The sequence below is a fragment of the Wolffia australiana genome, chromosome 17, assembly GCF_029677425.1.
Source record: "Wolffia australiana isolate 7733 chromosome 17, ASM2967742v1".
In the NCBI taxonomy this organism is placed as follows: domain Eukaryota; kingdom Viridiplantae; phylum Streptophyta; class Magnoliopsida; order Alismatales; family Araceae; genus Wolffia; species Wolffia australiana.
The window spans coordinates 2,283,124-2,301,475 of NC_135851.1; the positions used below are offsets into that span (position 1 = coordinate 2,283,124).

Sequence of the window (18,352 nt, forward strand, 5' to 3'; positions counted from 1 at the left end):
ACAGAAAATATACAATGCGTAATACATCAAATAACTATTAATCATCAGATAATTTACTTAGTTAACAACAAACCACAAAAAATATATAAGGATTATACATCAAATGACTATCAGTGATCATAGAATGGACCTAGAGAATAACATAATACAACCAATATTTAAGGCGTTACACATTGAATTACTATTAATCATCAGAGAGTTGACCTAGTAAACAACAGGAAACCACAAACATAAAAGGGGGTATGCATCAAATAACTATTAATCAACAGAGAATTAAAATAGTAAACAACATAATACAAAAAATATACAAAGAGTTATTCATCATAAATCTATTATTCATCATAGAATGTACCTACTGAATAACAGAATACAAAAAATATCCAAGGTATTACACATCAAATAAGTAGTAATCATCAGAGAATTGACCTAGTAGACAACAGGGAATCACAAACATTATACATCAAATAACTATTAATCAACAGAGAATTTACTTAGTGAATAACATAATACAAAAAATATAATGCATAATACATCAAATAACTGTTAATAATCAGATAATTAACTTAGTGGCCAACATAATACAAAAAAAATATATAATGCGTAATACATCAAATAAATGTTAATCATCAGATAATTTACTTAGTCAACAACAGACAACAAAAAAATATGCAATGCTTTATACATCAAATAACTGTTAATCATCAGAGAATTGACCAAACAAACAAACCAGAAAAAAAAACTGGTCAAATCGGTGCCAAAATAAAAGGCATAGAGCCCTTCACATGGCCATGAGCTGACCAGTCGAGTAGCCGTTCATTTCTTTAACACAATAATTATGGATCCCCTTGGGCCACATGAAATAAGTGAAAATTGCTGTTGAAAGGTTAACCAGAGCAATTTTATACAACTACTAAATGAAGAATCCTTGGAAAAAGAGCTGTTCTTCTCCATCTCACTACCCATCACATGTTTTCTTGGAATTCCAATTCTCTCTCCCTGACAATGGTGGCCAGTAGCGGCGTTGTCTTCTTCTGTTCTCTCTCCTTCCAGTTTGCTGGTGCCTGTTTCTCCACGGTAGAAGAAACTCCTCCAGAGAGACATAAATTAGCTCTCTAAAGTGGGATATTCGTGGCTTTCTCTCAGCCTGCAAGCAACCGAGAAGAGCAAATCTCTTCTAGCTGGGTTTCGAGCAGAGTCGGAGAAGAGCAAATCGCAGCTTTCTCTGAGTTTGCAAGCGACCCAGAAGAGCAAAATCTCTTCTTGCTGGGTTTTGAGCAGAGTCAGTGGAGAGCAAATCGCGGTTTTCTTTGAGTTTGATTGCAACCCTGAAGAACAAATCCTAATCTTGCTGGGTTTCGAGCAGAATCAGAGGAGAGCAAATCGCAGTTTTCTCTGAGATTGCAAGCAACCCAGAAGAGCAGAATCTCTTCTTGCTGGGTTTCGAGCAGAATCAGAGGAGAGCAAATCGCGGTTTTCTCTGAGATTGAAAGCAACCCAGAAGAGCAGAATCTCTTATTGCTGTGTTTCGAGCAGACCCAGAAGAGCAAATCCTCTTTTTGCTGGGTTTCGAGCCGACCCAGAAGCGCAGAACCTCTTCTTGCTGGATTTTCTTACAACCCAGAAGAGCAAATCCTCTTTTTACTGGGTTTCGAGCAGACCCAGAAGACCAAACTCTCTTCTTGCTGGAATTGCTTGCAACCCAGAAGAGCAAATCCTCTTTTTACTGGGTTTCGAGCAGACCCAGAAGACCAAACTCTCTTCTGGCCGGATTTCGAGCTGACCCAGAAGCAGAATTGGGCTTCCAACAATGGCGGCCACCGTCTCATTGCCCTTCGGAGGAGCCGCCTCGACATTCCCAAGTAGAAAAGCAAGGAAATTCACGGCGAAGATGGCCATGGAGAGGTTTTCTACGCAGTCCTTGTCTTCTACAGAGGTGGGGATAGTCGTAAACGGCGTGGAGAAGAGAGTGGAGGGCGACGGAGTTGTGAAGGGGGCTGTTTCCGGAGAAGAAAGAAGAAGAGAGAATCTCAGAGCGTTGTACGAGGATGGGTTTGGGCAGGCGAGCGTGAAGGATTATTTGGAATGGGCTCGGGATATTATCAAGCCAGACGGCGGAGGGCCTCGCTGGTTCTGTCCTTTGGAGTGCGGTGCACCTCTCGAAGGCTCTCCGTTGCTCCTCTTCTTGCCTGGTATCTCTCTCTCTCTCTCTCTCTCTCTCTCTCTCTCTCTCTCTCTCTCTCTCTCTCTCTCTCTCTCTCTTTAGCTCTCTCTGTCTCTGTCTCTCTGTCTCTCTCTCTCTCTTTCTCTCTAGCTCTCTCTGTCTCTCTCCATTTTTCTCTATCTTTCTCCCAAACTCTCTCTCGATGTCTCTCTTCTCTCTCTCTAGATGTCTCTCCTCTTCTTTCTCTTTCTCTCTCTCTCCCTCCAGCTCTCTCTACCTATCTCACAAACTCTCTCTCTCTAGATGTCTCTCCTCTTATCTCTCTTTCTCTCTCTGTCTCCAGCTCTCCTTCTCTATCTATATCTCTACCTATCTCACCAACTCTCTCTCTCTCTAGATGTCTCTCCTCTTCTCTCTCTTTCTCTCTCTATCTCTCTATTCATCTCACAAACTCTCTCTCTCTCTCTAGATGTCTCTCCTCTTAGTTCTCTTTCTCTCTCTGTCTCCAGCTCTCTCTCTCTATCTATCTCTCTACCTATCTCACAAACTCTCTCTCTCTAGATGTCTCTCCTCTTATCTCTCTTTCTCTCTCTGTCTCCAGCTCTCCTTCTCTATCTATATCTCTACCTATCTCACCAACTCTCTCTCTCTAGATGTCTCTCCTCTTCTCTCTCTTTCTCTCTCTATCTCTCTATTCATCTCACAAACTCTCTCTCTCTCTCTAGATGTCTCTCCTCTTAGTTCTCTTTCTCTCTCTGTCTCCAGCTCTCTCTCTCTATCTATCTCTCTACCTATCTCACAAACTCTCTCTCTCTAGATGTCTCTCCTCTTATCTCTCTTTCTCTCTCTGTCTCCAGCTCTCCTTCTCTATCTATATCTCTACCTATCTCACCAACTCTCTCTCTCTAGATGTCTCTCCTCTTCTCTCTCTTTCTCTCTCTATCTCTCTATTCATCTCACAAACTCTCTCTCTCTCTCTAGATGTCTCTCCTCTTAGTTCTCTTTCTCTCTCTGTCTCCAGCTCTCTCTCTCTATCTATCTCTCTACCTATCTCACACACTCTCTCTCTATATGTCTCTCTCCTCTTCTCTCTCTTTCTCTCTCTGTCTCCAGCTCTCCTTCTCTATCTATATCTCTACCTATCTCACCAACTCTCTCTCTCTAGATGTCTCTCCTCTTCTCTCTCTTTCTCTCTCTATCTCTCTATTCATCTCACAAACTCTCTCTCTCTAGATGTCTCTCCTCTTAGTTCTCTTTCTCTCTCTGTCTCCAGCTCTCTCTCTATCTATCTCTCTACCTATCTCACAAACTCTCTCTCTCTAGATGTCTCTCCTCTTATCTCTCTTTCTCTCTCTGTCTCCAGCTCTCCTTCTCTATCTATCTCTCTACCTATCTCACAAACTTTCTCTCGATGTCTCTCCTCTTCTCCCTCTCTTTCTAGCTCTCTTTCGCACAAACTCTCTCTCGATGTCTCCCTTCTCTCTCTTTCTCTAGCTACCTCCAGCTCTCTCTCAATGTCTCTCTTCTCTCTCTTTTTCTCCTCTTCTCCTTCTCTTCTTTTTCTGCTCTTTTCTGTCTCTCTTTTTCAGAAATTCTCTCCTCTCTCTTTCTCTCCTCTTCTCTTCTTTTTTTACTCCTCTCTCTCTCTCTGTCTTCTCTCCTCTCTTTCTCATAGACTCTCTAGATGTCTTTCTACTCTTATCTCTCTTCCTTTCTCAGAAACTCTCTCGATGTCTCTCTTCTCTCTCTTTCTCTCATCTTCTCTTTCTACTCTTCTCTCTCTCTCTTTCTCAGAAACTATCTCTCGATGTCTCTCTTCTCTCTCTTTCTCTCCTCTTCTCTTTCTACTCTTCTCTCTCTCTCTTTCTCAGAAACTATCTCTTGATGTCTCTCTTCTCTCTCTTTCTCTCCTCTTCTCTTTCTACTCTTCTCTCTCTTTCTCAGAAACTCTCTCGCTTTCTCTCCTCATCTCCCTCTCCTCTTCTCTTTCTACTCTTCTCTCTCTCTCTTTCTCACAAACTCTCTCTCAATGTCTCTCTTCTCCCTCTTTCTCTTCTCTTCTCTCTATATCTTCATTTTCATCTCTGTCTCGCTCTTTCCCTCTTCCTCTCTCTCTCTCTCTCTCTCTCTCTCTCTCTCTCTCTCTCTCTCTTGCTTGTGCTATCTTTATTTGCAGAAGTGCCCATGTCTCCCCCAGCGACTTCAACTCTCTCTCTCTCACAATCTCTGTATAGGGAAAAATTATGAGAAATGAGATGAGATACAATGACTAAATATGTTCTTTTGTGTCCCTGTGCAGGCGCTGATGGGGTTGGTCTAGGACTGATTCTCCACCACAGATCTCTTGGAAAGTAAGGCCCCCTTATATTAGAACATTAAGAAATCTTACGTCTTTTTCATGTTCTTGGCTATTAGGGGATTTTTTTTTTATAATTTTAGCCTTTTCTTCAATTATGTCCGAGCAAGAAAATTTACGCTGCGAGCTGTGTATGATCATTCGACGCAGATTGAATTTCCATGAAAAAATTGGCCTAGATCCTTCAACAATTAAAAGCAAGATCAATTCCAACGATTAAAATCATGTTTTTGTAATCATCCCAGAATCCATGCAAATATAAATATTTTTACGTCGTCTTTTTCTTGATAAGGATTTTGAGGTTCGATTGCGTTTCCATGAAAAGATTTCCAAGATCTTCTGACTTTTAAAATGAAGTTCAAAATTCAAGCCCTTTTCTCTCTGTTTCTCTGAAGAATGGTTTTTATTCTCATCCCTGAAGCAAAGCAATGCTATGTAGATATGAATATTTTAAAGTATGTTCCTAAGTTGTCTTTTTGTAACAGGGTTTTCGAGGTCAAACCATATTTCCATGAAATATTTTTCCCAAATCTTTAGAGCATTCAAAAAAGTTCGAGTTTGTCAGGGCTCCGCCGGATCACAGAGTCGTAACCCCGATATGGACAATATTACAACAGATCTGCTAATTCAAGAATCCACGCATTCAAAGAAATCACTGATTTCACTCAACAATAGAGAATACCAGTTCAAGAGTCGAAAGAATAAAAGTGAAGAGAGGTAGATGTCAATGGCCGATTTGATCTTGACCACTGCTTGGAAACGCGATGACGACTGCCGAATCGGAAGACGCCGGGCGCTGGAGGATCTCCAAAGTGAACTTCAAGATTCCAAATTCCCGAAGCCCTCCTGCTGCTCTCCTTTATTTATACTCTTCACAGCTTCCTATGCATAACTGATTTTCCCGCCTTATTTTTCAAATTCTCCCCACGTGTGGGTTACTCCGCTCGTGCTACATCTTGGACCATCGCTTTTCTCTTTTTTGCTTGATAGGTCCTTAGAAGACGCCTATCTGAGCTTCAAGCCCATTTTTCTCTCTTTGTTTCATCAATGAATGGTTTTGTTATCATGCCAGAATCAAAGGAAATACCACGCACATATGAATAATTTAAAGTATTTTCTTAGTTTGCCTTTTTCCTTGGATTGGGTTTTTGGGGTCACATTGTATTTCCCCATGACCCAGATCTCTTAACACATCAAATTAAGTTCAAATTTAAGGCCCATTTTATCCCTTTATTTGTTCAATGAATGTTTTTATAATAATCATGTCATGCACGTGTGAGTATTTTAAAATATTTTCTTGATTTGTCGTTTTCTTTGAACAGGGTTTTCGAGGTCAGATGCCTACACCTCCCAGTTTATGACCGCACACCATATGAAGGTTTTACCTCCCTACCACATTATCCCCCCATTTACCCATTTACTTTATCTCTGCTTCTTTATTTCTAAAATCATTTTGGACGGGTATTTATTTCGTTTATCCTCTTTCCTCAAATTATTTTTTCGTATATGTTAGATGATTATCAGGTATCTTTCTTCTCGTTATGGTTAATTGCAATTTTTTCTTTCTATTACATCCAGATATTGATTTTTGGTTATGGTTTTGGCTTTCTTTACGTAGGTCTATTGAAATTTGTGGAAGACACTGTTAGGATGGAGCATGCCAGCTCACCAAGCAGGCCGATTTTCATCGTTGGTGATTCTTTTGGAGGGTGCTTAGCTCTTTCTGTTGCTGCTCGTAATCTGACCATTGATCTTTCTTTGGTACTATGCAATCCTGGTGAGAATAGGATCTTGAATTTTATTTTTTGGAAAATTATCTTTGATTTCTGTCGATGAACCTGACATTTGATCTATATCTTTTATTTCTAGCAACTTCTTTTGGCAGGTCCCAATTGCAACCCGTGATCCCAGTCCTGGAAAGCATTCCTAATGAGTTGCATTTCGCTGTTCCTTACCTTCTTAGCTTCATAATGGGTGCGCTGTGTTCATATTTTACTTATTTATCATTTTTTTTGTATTGATTTGATTACATGTTTTTCAAACCTATCATGTTACAAATACATACTTTCTGCGATCATATTATGATATCCTTATATTCCAGTAATGATGCATTGCAAGAAGGGTGAGCAGATCATGACAGATTACGCATTGTCATCCTTAAGTCTCGTCATTGTCATCCATGGGTGGCTTGGAAAAATGAAGAATCTTGGAAACCAGATCGACAATTTCGATGACAATGTTATCGTCCACCAGCGAGCAATGACCAATTCATCATTTCCATCATTATCCCCAAATCTCACCATCATCCACGTTTGCGCATGGACAAATGTTTAAGAAAAAGGCAAACGCATGGGAATGGATGATGATAGAGATGATTCATGATCAACAAATAAATGGCAATGATGCCGATGATTTCTCATTCATCATCACTATTGGCTCTTCTTCATAAAAAATTATCTCTGTTGACGGCCAACAAGATTTTGGGAATGATGCCAAATTCATCATCATTGTAATCCCCAAATCTCATCATTGTCATTGTCATCATCATCCATGTTTGGCCATGAACGTATGCTGATGACAATGATGACTCATGATCAACCGATGGATGATGAGGTGGATGGTATGCCACCATCATTGTTGATGCCAAACAGGGATTAGGGGACGATGCTGACTTCATCATCATCATCACCCATGTTTGGGCATGGAAAGATGATGATGACAGAGATGATTCATGATCAACCAATAGATGTTGATGATACAGACACTTCATCATCGTCATGGTCTCCCTGCCAGCGTCATGGTTGACTTGAAATCCTAGTCTCCAGAAAGGCTCTTATGTAGTTTTTTCTATGCAGTGACATCCCATAAGGTTGGGATATCCCTTCCTTGCATAAAAATTCTCTTGGTCTTCAAAGTGGACGTTGACTGAAATTTCTAACATGAAGACATAATTTTTTTCTATGATTTAATCTCTTTTCCATTCTTATTTCATGTCCAGGTGACCCTGTGAAGCTGGCAATGGCTAATCTACCAAGAGGGCTATCTCCGTCGGAGACAGTGGACCAGTTGTCTAACTCCCTCGTATCCATGTTGCCTGGTCTCTCTGTAAGCCGTTTTGTCCTGGGCTTTGTGCGTTGGTTGAATTCATGATCTATAGCAATTATTTACTTTAATTATTTAAGTAAAATGTTTTGTCCGGAAATATAAAATTTTGGTGTGCTTAACCCCTGCAGAACCAAATCAATCTATAATCCCCTCCAATTTTCAGATCAAAATATTTGTACTCCGATCTTGAATTACCCTGTTATGTAACACTTTACCTGCTTATGAAATTCAGAGCTACTGTTTGTTGTTCTCATTCTTTAATTCATCTATCTGGTGATTATAATTGAAGGATTTCACTTTTATCTCCTTTAACTTTTCATCAGTGAATCATACGAACGAAAAATACATCTAATAAACTCCTTTCTACTAGTTAGAATGTCATAATGGCCTTGTTATTAAAGCTTCTCACTTCTGTCGATCTTATATTTTATGTTTCGAATATTTTTATTTAATTTTCTACAGAAATAAAATGTGATGATCTGGGATAAACATGACAACGTTTGTTGTCCATTCTTTTTAAGACAACTTAAAAGCATTAAAAAGAGGAAAACTTGGTGTTGTGCAGTAAATTTTAAATTATTGCTTTCTTGTAACTTGGAATGTTATTTCTTTCAGTGTGGCTGTGAAATATAACTTAAAAGCTCAAAATAAATATCTAGGTGTCATGTTATCTATTCATTGTTTAGGTGAGACTATGATCCTGTCGCGTTCTTTTCTGGCTTAAATTACACCATGAAAATTTCTTAGAATTCTCCTTTTCCGTGACCCATGAATCATGGATGATTCATGATGCCATAAAACCCCAGTTGTCAAAATATTTTTCTATGATATTTTCCAAGGAGGGTGTGTCTATTTTTATTTTTTGTCTGAAAGAATAATGTTTTGCAGGATCTGTCTGACATTCTCCCGAAAGAAACTTTATCATGGAAGCTGAAACTTCTTCAAGATGGAGCAGCTTACACAAATTCTCGGTTACATGCTGTCAGAGCTGATGTTTTACTTCTCTGCAGGTTTTCTTCTTTTTCTTCCGAATCGTATTCAGTGAATCTGGCATTATTTTTCATGACTTTGTATGCTTTCTGAGACTAGAAAAGGATTTTGCATAATTTCCTAAAGATGTTGTTTGAATAATATTAATCAGAACTAACTTTTTTATTTTTATGCATTGACCTAGTGGCAAGGATTACATGTTGCCGAGTGCTGAGGAAGCAGCACGTCTTCGCTCTTCATTAAAATCCTGTAAAGTTCGCTACTTCAAGGACAATGGTCATACCCTACTATTGGTGAGAATCATTTTCTCTTACAGGATCCAAATTTTACGTCCATTGGTCTGTGAGATTTTCCAAAACATGCTGCGCATCCGATTTTTTTCATTCATTGGTATGTTTACATCGATTTAAGATGATCTTTTATAAGAAATTCACAAGTACGAATCATTACGAGCCTGGCCTCTTTGCAAATAGGGATCATACTTGGCCTCTTTTCAAGAATTGTAGAAAATTGAGTGTGAAGCAATAATTGACACAAGCAAATCAAACCTCAAGAATTATCCACAACAGTGACATGTGAGAATTTTTCTAAAAATAGACATATTCTCAGAAGTGTAAGGTCAAGAAGATTGTGGTCTTCTCAAGAGCACGATGTAGCAAGAATACATAGTGGGAATGAGATCAACCACCTCCCAATGCTGCTGAAGGCGAGCTGGATGAGGACTCCTCTACATTGCTGGCAATCTCCAACGTCCATCAACTGCTACAATATTGAAATGATCAATCAATTCCTTACAGCTCCTGCTTTATTTATAGAGAGAGGTTCCGCCCGGCCTTACTTGAAGGTGACTCATGCAGCTTCAGGTTGCATGTGCGGGATGTCGTCGTCTCTCTGTCTCAAGATAGGTTCTTGGAGGGACCTTTTCAGTCCTCTATGGAAATAAGTTTCGGTTGCATACGAGATTTGATAATCACATGATATGAAAACTCAAATTTTATTCTCATTCTGCTTCTTCGTTTGAACAGGAAGATGGCATAAACTTGCTTACTATTATAAAAGGTACAAATATGTACCGACGATCTCGGAAGCACGATAGTGTCTCTGACTTTCTACCGCCTTCAATGTCAGAATTCAAGGCCGCATTTGATAATGAGAAGTGGTGAGCCTTAAGTTTTGTTATTTTTTCATAAACTTTTATAAGTAAACCAATTATTTATCATTATCGTTATTTACCTGTCTGATCATGACGGATGATTATCTATCAAACAGTTCTATGATGATTGATCGTTCACTGCTCAATAGAAAATTTGAATATATCTTTCTTCAATATTAGAGAAAATTTAGATGAATCAGGATAGCTAGATCGTGATCTGATCAATTTTTTTGATTGATCATCCAACTGAAGATCACTATCTGCTCATCTGTTGATCTGATCTACAGACTAAACTTCCAATCGATTGGGGACCCCTATGGCTGGGTTTCTTCTCCTGCCCTGTTATCATCTATTCCTCTCTCTCTTTCTTCTGCACCCTACAAAATTGTGAACAATGTCTCTTTTTTTTTGTTATTAGGTTCAATGTGGCCACAAGTCCGGTGTTTTTTTCAACCCTGGAGAATGGAGATATTGTGAGAGGAATTTCTGGGGTACCAGACGAAGGGCCTGTCCTCCTAGTTGGATACCATATGCTCATGGGTCTTGAGCTCTCTCCGTTATATGAGGAGTTCTTGAGGGAGAAAAAGGTCGCCGTGCGTGGAATGGCTCATCCTCTTCTTTTTTCTTCAAAAATGGAGTCTTCCCTCCCTGAATTTTCCCGTAATGACCTGATGAAGGTCTTTGGTGCATTACGTGTGTCGCCTCTGAGTATGTACAGGCTCTTTTCTGAGAAGTCTTTTGTCCTTCTTTATCCTGGAGGTGCGCGTGAAGCTCTTCATCGCAAGGTGGGCTGCTTCTTCATTTCCTCTTCATATTCAAAATCATTTTTATCTTTTCTTACCTTTTCATACTATTAATTGCAATTCACATGCCACAAACTGAGATAGGACACATGGTTTTTTTGTAATGACGTTCATTTCTTTTCACCAATTTACTGTTTCGGGCTGCTTTCCCATATGAAGTATGAATGAAGGGTTACAAATTTTTTATTTTGGTTGGAGAAAAATACATATGCAGCATGAAATTATTAAATTGAATTTAAACATTTTTTGTCTCAGACTTTCCCTTATCCTTAATTGCTAATACCTGTGGCAAACAATGATAAATTGCAGAATTAATTTTCAAATGCTGACCATCTGTTTTGGTGAAGGTGATGCCATTACTGAATTATTTAGAGCTCAGCTATCCCAATTTAGAAATGAAGGGTTACGGTTTTTGTGTTTCAGAAAAAAAGACTCAGTTGTTTATTTACTATTTTTTTCTTAAATTTTCCCCTAACTTTGTTGTTACCAAAATTTAAGATTAATTCAATCATTTTGTTTTTCAAATGTCTTTAACTGCTCGGTTAAGCTGTTAGCAAAAGATTATTTAGTGACTTGGACTTGTGAATTCTGCCTTCATCAGTTGCATCAACTTTCTTAAATAATCTTGTATTCAAATTTTTCCCTATATAATCCCATCATCAGTCAATAGGTTAGGGTGGTTTCTGAAGAACTGAATTGGGACTAATATTTCTCAGTTGTCTCCATTGGGAATAAGCATCATTTTCATGAAATGAGTTCTCACCTTGAATTCTCTCTTCTGACATCTTTTATTTTCATCTTCTGGTGCGCCATGAACACCAGGGAGAAGAATATAAGCTATTTTGGCCAGATCAGCCGGAATTTGTTAGAATGGCCGCTCGATTTGGGGTCACCATTGTTCCTTTTGGGGTTATTGGAGAAGATGACGTTACAGAGGTAATCATGAATCCTAACTCAACTAGGAAGCGAGATCCAAGAAGAATGTTTTTTTTTATTGGCGGCTTCTCAGTTTTTTTAAGTGGTGTGAAAAAAGAAAGAAAACTAAAAGATATGAGAGCCCAAAAAGTAATTTCAGATTATCTTGATCTTTATCTACTCTGATATGATCTATCATATGTTAATCATGATGATGAACTAGGCCTCACTGAGCATGTGCCTTATTCATCTAAATAGTTATCTTTTGATATTATTGTTTTTTCTACTTTTAAACCAATGTTTAATAGAAACCAATTCCTTGCAGTTGGTCATCGACTATGACGATCTACAGAACATCCCTATTGTGAAAGGATGGATAGAAGAAGTGAATGATGGAGGTACCAGAGTTAGGTAATTTTTTCCTATTACTTTTACATTATATTTTTACTTGAAGTCAACAAAAGTTTGGTTCTATTTCATTTTAAAACGTTTAGGGTCATATTCCCTTGCAAACTTGAAAATTGAGAGTTTTTAGGTAATGAGTCTGGTTTGAAAAATGTAGGGATGATACGGATGGTGAGCTCAATCAGGACCTTCATTTTCCTGGCCTTCTACCAAAGATACCAGGCCGATTCTACTATCTGTTTGGAAAGCCCATTAAGATGGCAGGGAAGGAAGCCATTTTGAAGGACAGGGAAAATGCAAAAAAATTATACTTGCAAACGAAGGCCGAGGTTGAAAATATCATTGCCTACTTGAAGAGGAAGAGGGAGGAGGATCCATACCGAAGCATTCTTCAGAGGGCGTTCTATCAGGCGGCGAATGGCCCACGTGAGATCCCCACATTTGAAAACTGACCAATCAGAGGATGCCATTTACATTGAAGAATTATTCTTTCTCCCAGGGTTGACTTTCCTGGAAGAAGATCACCATTTTCCTATCTGATCAAAGTTTATTCTTGATGAATAATACGATCACGCTCATGTATGTTTGCCCATTCGTATAGAATTTGGACTCCAAATTTTTCCCCGCTTAGGAAACATAACTTTGTAAATTACTGTATTTATCTGGCTGAGTGATAAATTACTGGCCAACTTTGTTTACTTTCAGATCGTCAATGATAATTAAATACATTGTTTTCTGCTCTATCTATTCCTCTTGGTAAAAAACTATATATCTGCATGTTTGATTCATGAGATAAAAAATTTTAGGAGTTTTTATACCAATGGTAAGATATCTGATGGTGGAATTTCTCTTTGAATGTCTCCCCGGAATAACTCATATGGGGTGCCTTTTTCAGTTTTATTACACATTCTATATTTGATAATATTGGAACTTAGCTTCCAACGAGTAGTGGGCTGTAATGGAGTGGTTTCCAGATGTGTAATCTCTTTACCATTCTTGACATTATTTTCATAACATATCGTGGGAATTGGTGTTAATTTTTTGTTGCTGAAATTAACCAATGAAGATTTAACGAGTTCATCAAACCTGGACTGAAGAAGCTATTCCAAATGAAAAAGAGAATTTTCCGTAAAACAATTATTTATGGTGTTTTCATTACATGATTGAATCTTGATATTAGGGCTTGCCCTCACCATGATTGAGACCAAAATATCATTCCGAATGATTGATTGCTCTGATCAATATTTGATCAAATCATTAATCAGAGTTATTAAGTCCTCTGTCATCAAGAACCAGATCTGATCCTCATCACTGGGGTTGTTTAATCCTCGTCATCAATCGCAAGGGTTACCTAATCCTTCCTAGTCATATTTCTCTCTTTTAATTTCATTGTATTCATGCCTCTCGTTTATTCTCCTTTGTTTGGATGACATTATCATTGACATTAGGTTATGAAAATCAAGTCCATCTTTCTTATACATATAAAACCTTTACTCTAAAAATTGAAACCTTCGAACATTGAAAAATACTTTGTGCAAGAGCAAGTTCTAGCAGAACGTTATCTTTAGATAAAAACAAGTTATGAAATAAAGAAAGCACGAGTTCATGACCGGGCACAACTTTGAGATTGGGAGAAAGAAATCCATATGAATTTGATAGGAAGACAGTTAGATTAATATGAATGTTACGAAGTCATTTCAGATGAAGAAGAAGAAGAAGAAAGTCAAATAAATCCGGAAGGAACTGCCCAACCAATAACAGGATGATTGCCATACCAAAACTACAAGCAGTACTACACCTTTTATCGTGAAATATCGATTGCAAGTTGAATCCTGTGAATCACATGAAAGTAGGATACTCAAAGTTCGAGTGTCAAAGATTTTCATAAAATATTCTTGGTGTAAAAAAATGATGTCTCTCTCTAGAGAATATTCTTTGATGCCTAATAAACCTTTCACGTCGAGCATATTTCTCTACATCTCTATAACTATTTACTGGCTAACATCTATGATTCTAATATCCAACATATAAATTAGTTAATTAATTTTGGATAGATTTGACCCGACCTACTTGATACTGAACATCTCTGCGGTGTTTATCAGCATGCATCTTCATATATGCTTGTGACTTAGCCAGATGTGTTTAAAGTTTGTCCAATGTAATATCATGTTCCTGAAGCGTTTGGTCTAGTGAATCAATCGGTGATGGTTGAGACCCATAACGGATTAAGGTTGGTGGATCACGTCTCTAAATGACTTTAAAAGGTGAGATATTGATAGCAGTGTGGTGCGACGTGTTATAACTGTATTCCGCCCAAGGAAGCCGTGGATCACGTCTCTAAACCAAGGAAGTCATTTGACCCAAAGCTTTAGACACTCGGACGAGAAACATTGGAGGTAACACTCGAGGCTTCTATTAGTGACTTCTGTTAAGCAGTCAGTTTCTGGATGATATGACGAACTCAGCTTGATAGTGATGCCTTGCTGTTTATGAAGTTCACGCTAAAAAATAACTAGTGAATACACTGCCTCTGTCAGAGAGTATGGAGTTTGGAATTCCATGCAATCTGACTATTTCTTAATGTATTGACCTGCAACTGATTGAGCTGACTAAGGATGCTTGAGTGCAATCAAGTGACTACATTTTGACAGTATGTCTATGACCACCATAATTGAATTGTAACCAAGAGACATAGGTAATCCTTCAATAAAATCGAGTGAGACGTCTTCCCAAATTAAGTTGGGAGTCGGACGAGGTTGGAGTAGACCTACTGGACTCAAGTTGGAAGACTTGTTCTGTTGGCAAACCTGGCACTTGGAGATATATGATTTGATCTGTGTCTTCATTCCTTGCCAATACATTTATTGATTGATCCTCTTATAAGTTTTGAGAAAACCACCATGACCACCTATTTTGGTATCATGAAATTCATGTAAAATAAGTTGAATAAGAACGATTTGGGAAGTACAAGTTTCTTTTTATAGAAAAGGAGTTGGCCTTGAACGGAATAATGTTCATGATTTTCTTCATTGGAGTGGAGAGCTTCCTTGATTTTGGACAATTTTGGGTCTGCTGTGATCACGTCAATGAGGACTGCCTTATCAAGTCGATGGACTGTGGAAATGGAGAGATTCGAAATTCTCAACTGAGTCATAAATCTAGAGAGAGAATCAGCCACAGTATGTCTTTCGTTTCTTGTATTTAATCTCAAAGTCAAACCCAAGCAATTTGGCAACCCACTTATAATACTGTTGAGGAATTTCATTCTGATCATTCAGAAATTTTAGACTGAAGGGTCGGTTTAGATATAAAATTTCTGGAACAATGAGTAATGTTTCCACCTGTGAACTGATAATCCACAGCCATCATTTCCGTTCATAAGTAGATTTCAATTGAGCTTGAGGCGACAACACTTGACTGAAATATGCGATCGGATGATTATCTTGAGTTAGCACCGTTCCAGTGCCCACATCTGAAGCCTCGGTCTCCACAATGAAAGGCGTAGTGAAGTCCGGTAATCACAATATAGGAGTAATGGATAAAGCTTGCTTTAAATTAGTTGATTCCTCGCTCCATTCAAACGAATTCTTCTTCAGCAACCAATTTAAATGTTGAGCCTTGGAAGCATAATGAGCCACAAATCTCATGTAGTAATTTGTCGGTCCCAGAAATTCCCTTAGTTGCTTTATGGTAGTTGATAAGCCAAAAATAGGGGTGAAAATTATGGATTTTTAGCCCTTGTCGTTGTGAATTCTAGCTTATGCAATAAAATTTATAAAACTCTACTTAACATGTATAGTGATAACTGTGAGTGTCGTCCAAGGGAAGCAAGTAGGAAGTTCAATGTGATTATCTTTTTGGTGTTTTAATCCTAATTAGAGTGAATTTGATCTTCAACGAGGATCAAGTCACCCTAATTAGATGAGAATTGAGAAAGGGGGGTAGAAGAGGTGAGAAGAATGGAAGAAATGTGGGCTCTAGATTGAATTAATTGATCCAATTGGATGGATCAAGGAATTCAATTAGAGAGGTTGGTGGGAATTTTTAATTTGGGTTTGGTTGATTTTTGCAAGTTGATAATTCAGAACTAAAATGGGGTAATTGAGTATCCTAAGAATTAAAACTAAATTTTTTAGAGTTTTCTTTTGGAATGCAATTGAATGCCCAGGTGAATCCCTCAATTTTTCCTCTCAATCCTAATCAGGGCTTGTACATGCCGCTCAAGCCAAGCGATTTAGAAGTTCAGATCAGAATAGAGATGAAGAAACAAACAACTTAACCTATTTCATTCAAAATGCATAAAAGTTTAAATACAATGAAAGGAAAAAGTACCAAAACTGTTGATCCAGGTTGGGGCTCCTCTCTGTCTTGCAGCTGTGATAGAGGACCATCAAGAATGAGCTCCCCCTCTCGAAATTTAGCTTTTATACTTAGGTTATATGATAAAAATCACCATTTTACCCCCGTTTAGTGCTTAATATTTATCTATCAATGTAGGCTGGATCTGAATGATCCAACCGTACAGATAGAAAGAGGGAATCAAGACGAACAAATCTATAAAACAATCATCTCAATCGAACTTCAGGATCAAAAGTTATTAATAAATCAATTTTAAACCAATTTAATCCATTGGATTTAAAATTGATTTATTTATTAGTTTCGTTTTTAAACACGCAATGACGTGTCGCTATCTCATTGGCTGGCGCATTTTGAATCCTCCTTTTCGCAGAAAAGTCCTTAAAAGCCTGGAATTGTTTTTGGACGCCGCCCAAAAGTAATTGCCTATATGCCCCTGGCGCACTCTCTCTCCTCCGATTTCTCCTAAAAACATTAAAAATATATATTAAAAATTGCAATAAAACCCTGTAAAGTTTTAAATTGGATCTTTACGCCTGCAGTGGCGACCGAGAGCTGTTTTCAGGGTCTTTTGCAACGAAAGTTCGCAAAAAGGCCCTTGAAAGTTTGAAATAATAAAAATACTCCTTTTTCTATTATAAATATACTTTTTTCCTTGAAATAAATACATTTCCTCTTCAAATAAATCTCAGAAAAATCCTAAAAATTCTTTAAAAATTCTAGAAAATTCTAGAAAATTCACTGATTCATTCCCATGCTGATAAATGTCGAAATAAAATATTAAATATGCCATTTTCATTCAAAAATAATTATTGTGATAATGTCCATAAAAAATATATTCCAACTCAAAAAAATATTTTCATTGAGAATGTGAAATCATAAAAATCCCTAAAAATAAAAAAAATGAAAAATGTTAATTATAAATAAAATTTATAATTTTGGGCTTGATAGCAAACATATGTAATCATGATAATGTAAATATACATGCCATACAGTAATATTAACTTATTATTTAGCATGCTAATATTCATGAGTAAGTGTCGTCTTCAGAATGATGATTAGGGAACTAATACCTTTTCCAATTGTAATAAGGGAATGCAAAGTGATACTTAATGATATAGTCAATAATATATTCATATAATAATGAGTGTATATAATGTAAATAAACATGTAATACAGTGATATTATCTCATTATTTAGTATGTTAATATATATGAGTAAGGGTCATCTTGACGAGGAATGATGAGTAGGGAACTAATACATTTTCAAATGGTAATTAGGGGATGCAAAGTGATGCTTTATGGTATAGTCAATTATATATGCATTATAATAATGAATGTATATATTTTTTTTAAAATAGAATAAATCCATTCCGTAGTTTTTAAAACATGTTTCAGACTCTCCATGAGTATGAAATGATGTTGATTCATCAGTTCCTATGAATATGCAACATTTTTATTATGTCTTAAAATTCTAAAATATATCATATTTTCAGTGTTTACGAATGACCTTTTAGGTCAAGTTTATGAGACTTTAATGGTTTCTTTGATGTTCAAAAATAAGGCCAAAGTAGTAAGGATAAAAATAGTGGACATAAACTCACGTCTGAAGTCACAGCAAAAGTTGCACATCAATTGTTGTATCAAACAAAGGTGCACATCAGCCATAACAGCTGTGTAGCTGGCATCAAGCCCATCCAAGAGTCCACAGGCAAGCAGGCAGCCATGATCACCGAAGAGTAGGGAAGTTTGATGGTGCCAAGAGTCCATGAGCATGGGAGGAGAGGTTCATTTCATTAATTTAGTTTTGATTTGATTTGGGAAATTATATTGCCTTACCACATTTTTGACATAGGATTAACCCCTTAGAACTTTAATCTGAAGCAACAGCTGGGCCTGGGATAATTTGAAGAAAAGTGATCGACAGCCCAAGGGCTATATTGTTAATAAGACCGAAAGAAAGAATGTAAAGGCTTTGGGCTTACCTGGCCTGCATCCAGTATACTAGCAGGTAGATTTTAAAATAATATATTTTAATCTAGACCATCCAAGCTTCTTCGTGTAGATAGAATAGACAAATCTAAAGCTGACGTGGATGAATAAAAAAAG

The 18,352-nt window shown here is 37.5% G+C and overlaps 1 protein-coding gene across 1 annotated transcript; it reads left to right on the plus strand.

The window, feature by feature from the left end:
- Positions 1-972: 972 nt before the first annotated feature.
- PES1 (Esterase/lipase/thioesterase family protein) lies at positions 973-12,629 on the plus strand. The gene is made up of 13 exons (XM_078588883.1): positions 973-2,189; positions 4,461-4,512; positions 5,840-5,895; positions 6,136-6,294; positions 6,387-6,491; positions 7,516-7,622; positions 8,511-8,632; positions 8,797-8,905; positions 9,638-9,771; positions 10,184-10,550; positions 11,391-11,504; positions 11,809-11,894; positions 12,046-12,629. The coding sequence occupies exons 1-13, from the start codon at positions 1,808-1,810 to the stop codon at positions 12,338-12,340; spliced, it is 2,088 nt and encodes a 695-aa protein (XP_078445009.1). The 5' UTR covers positions 973-1,807; the 3' UTR covers positions 12,341-12,629.
- The last annotated feature ends 5,723 nt before the right edge of the window (positions 12,630-18,352 follow it).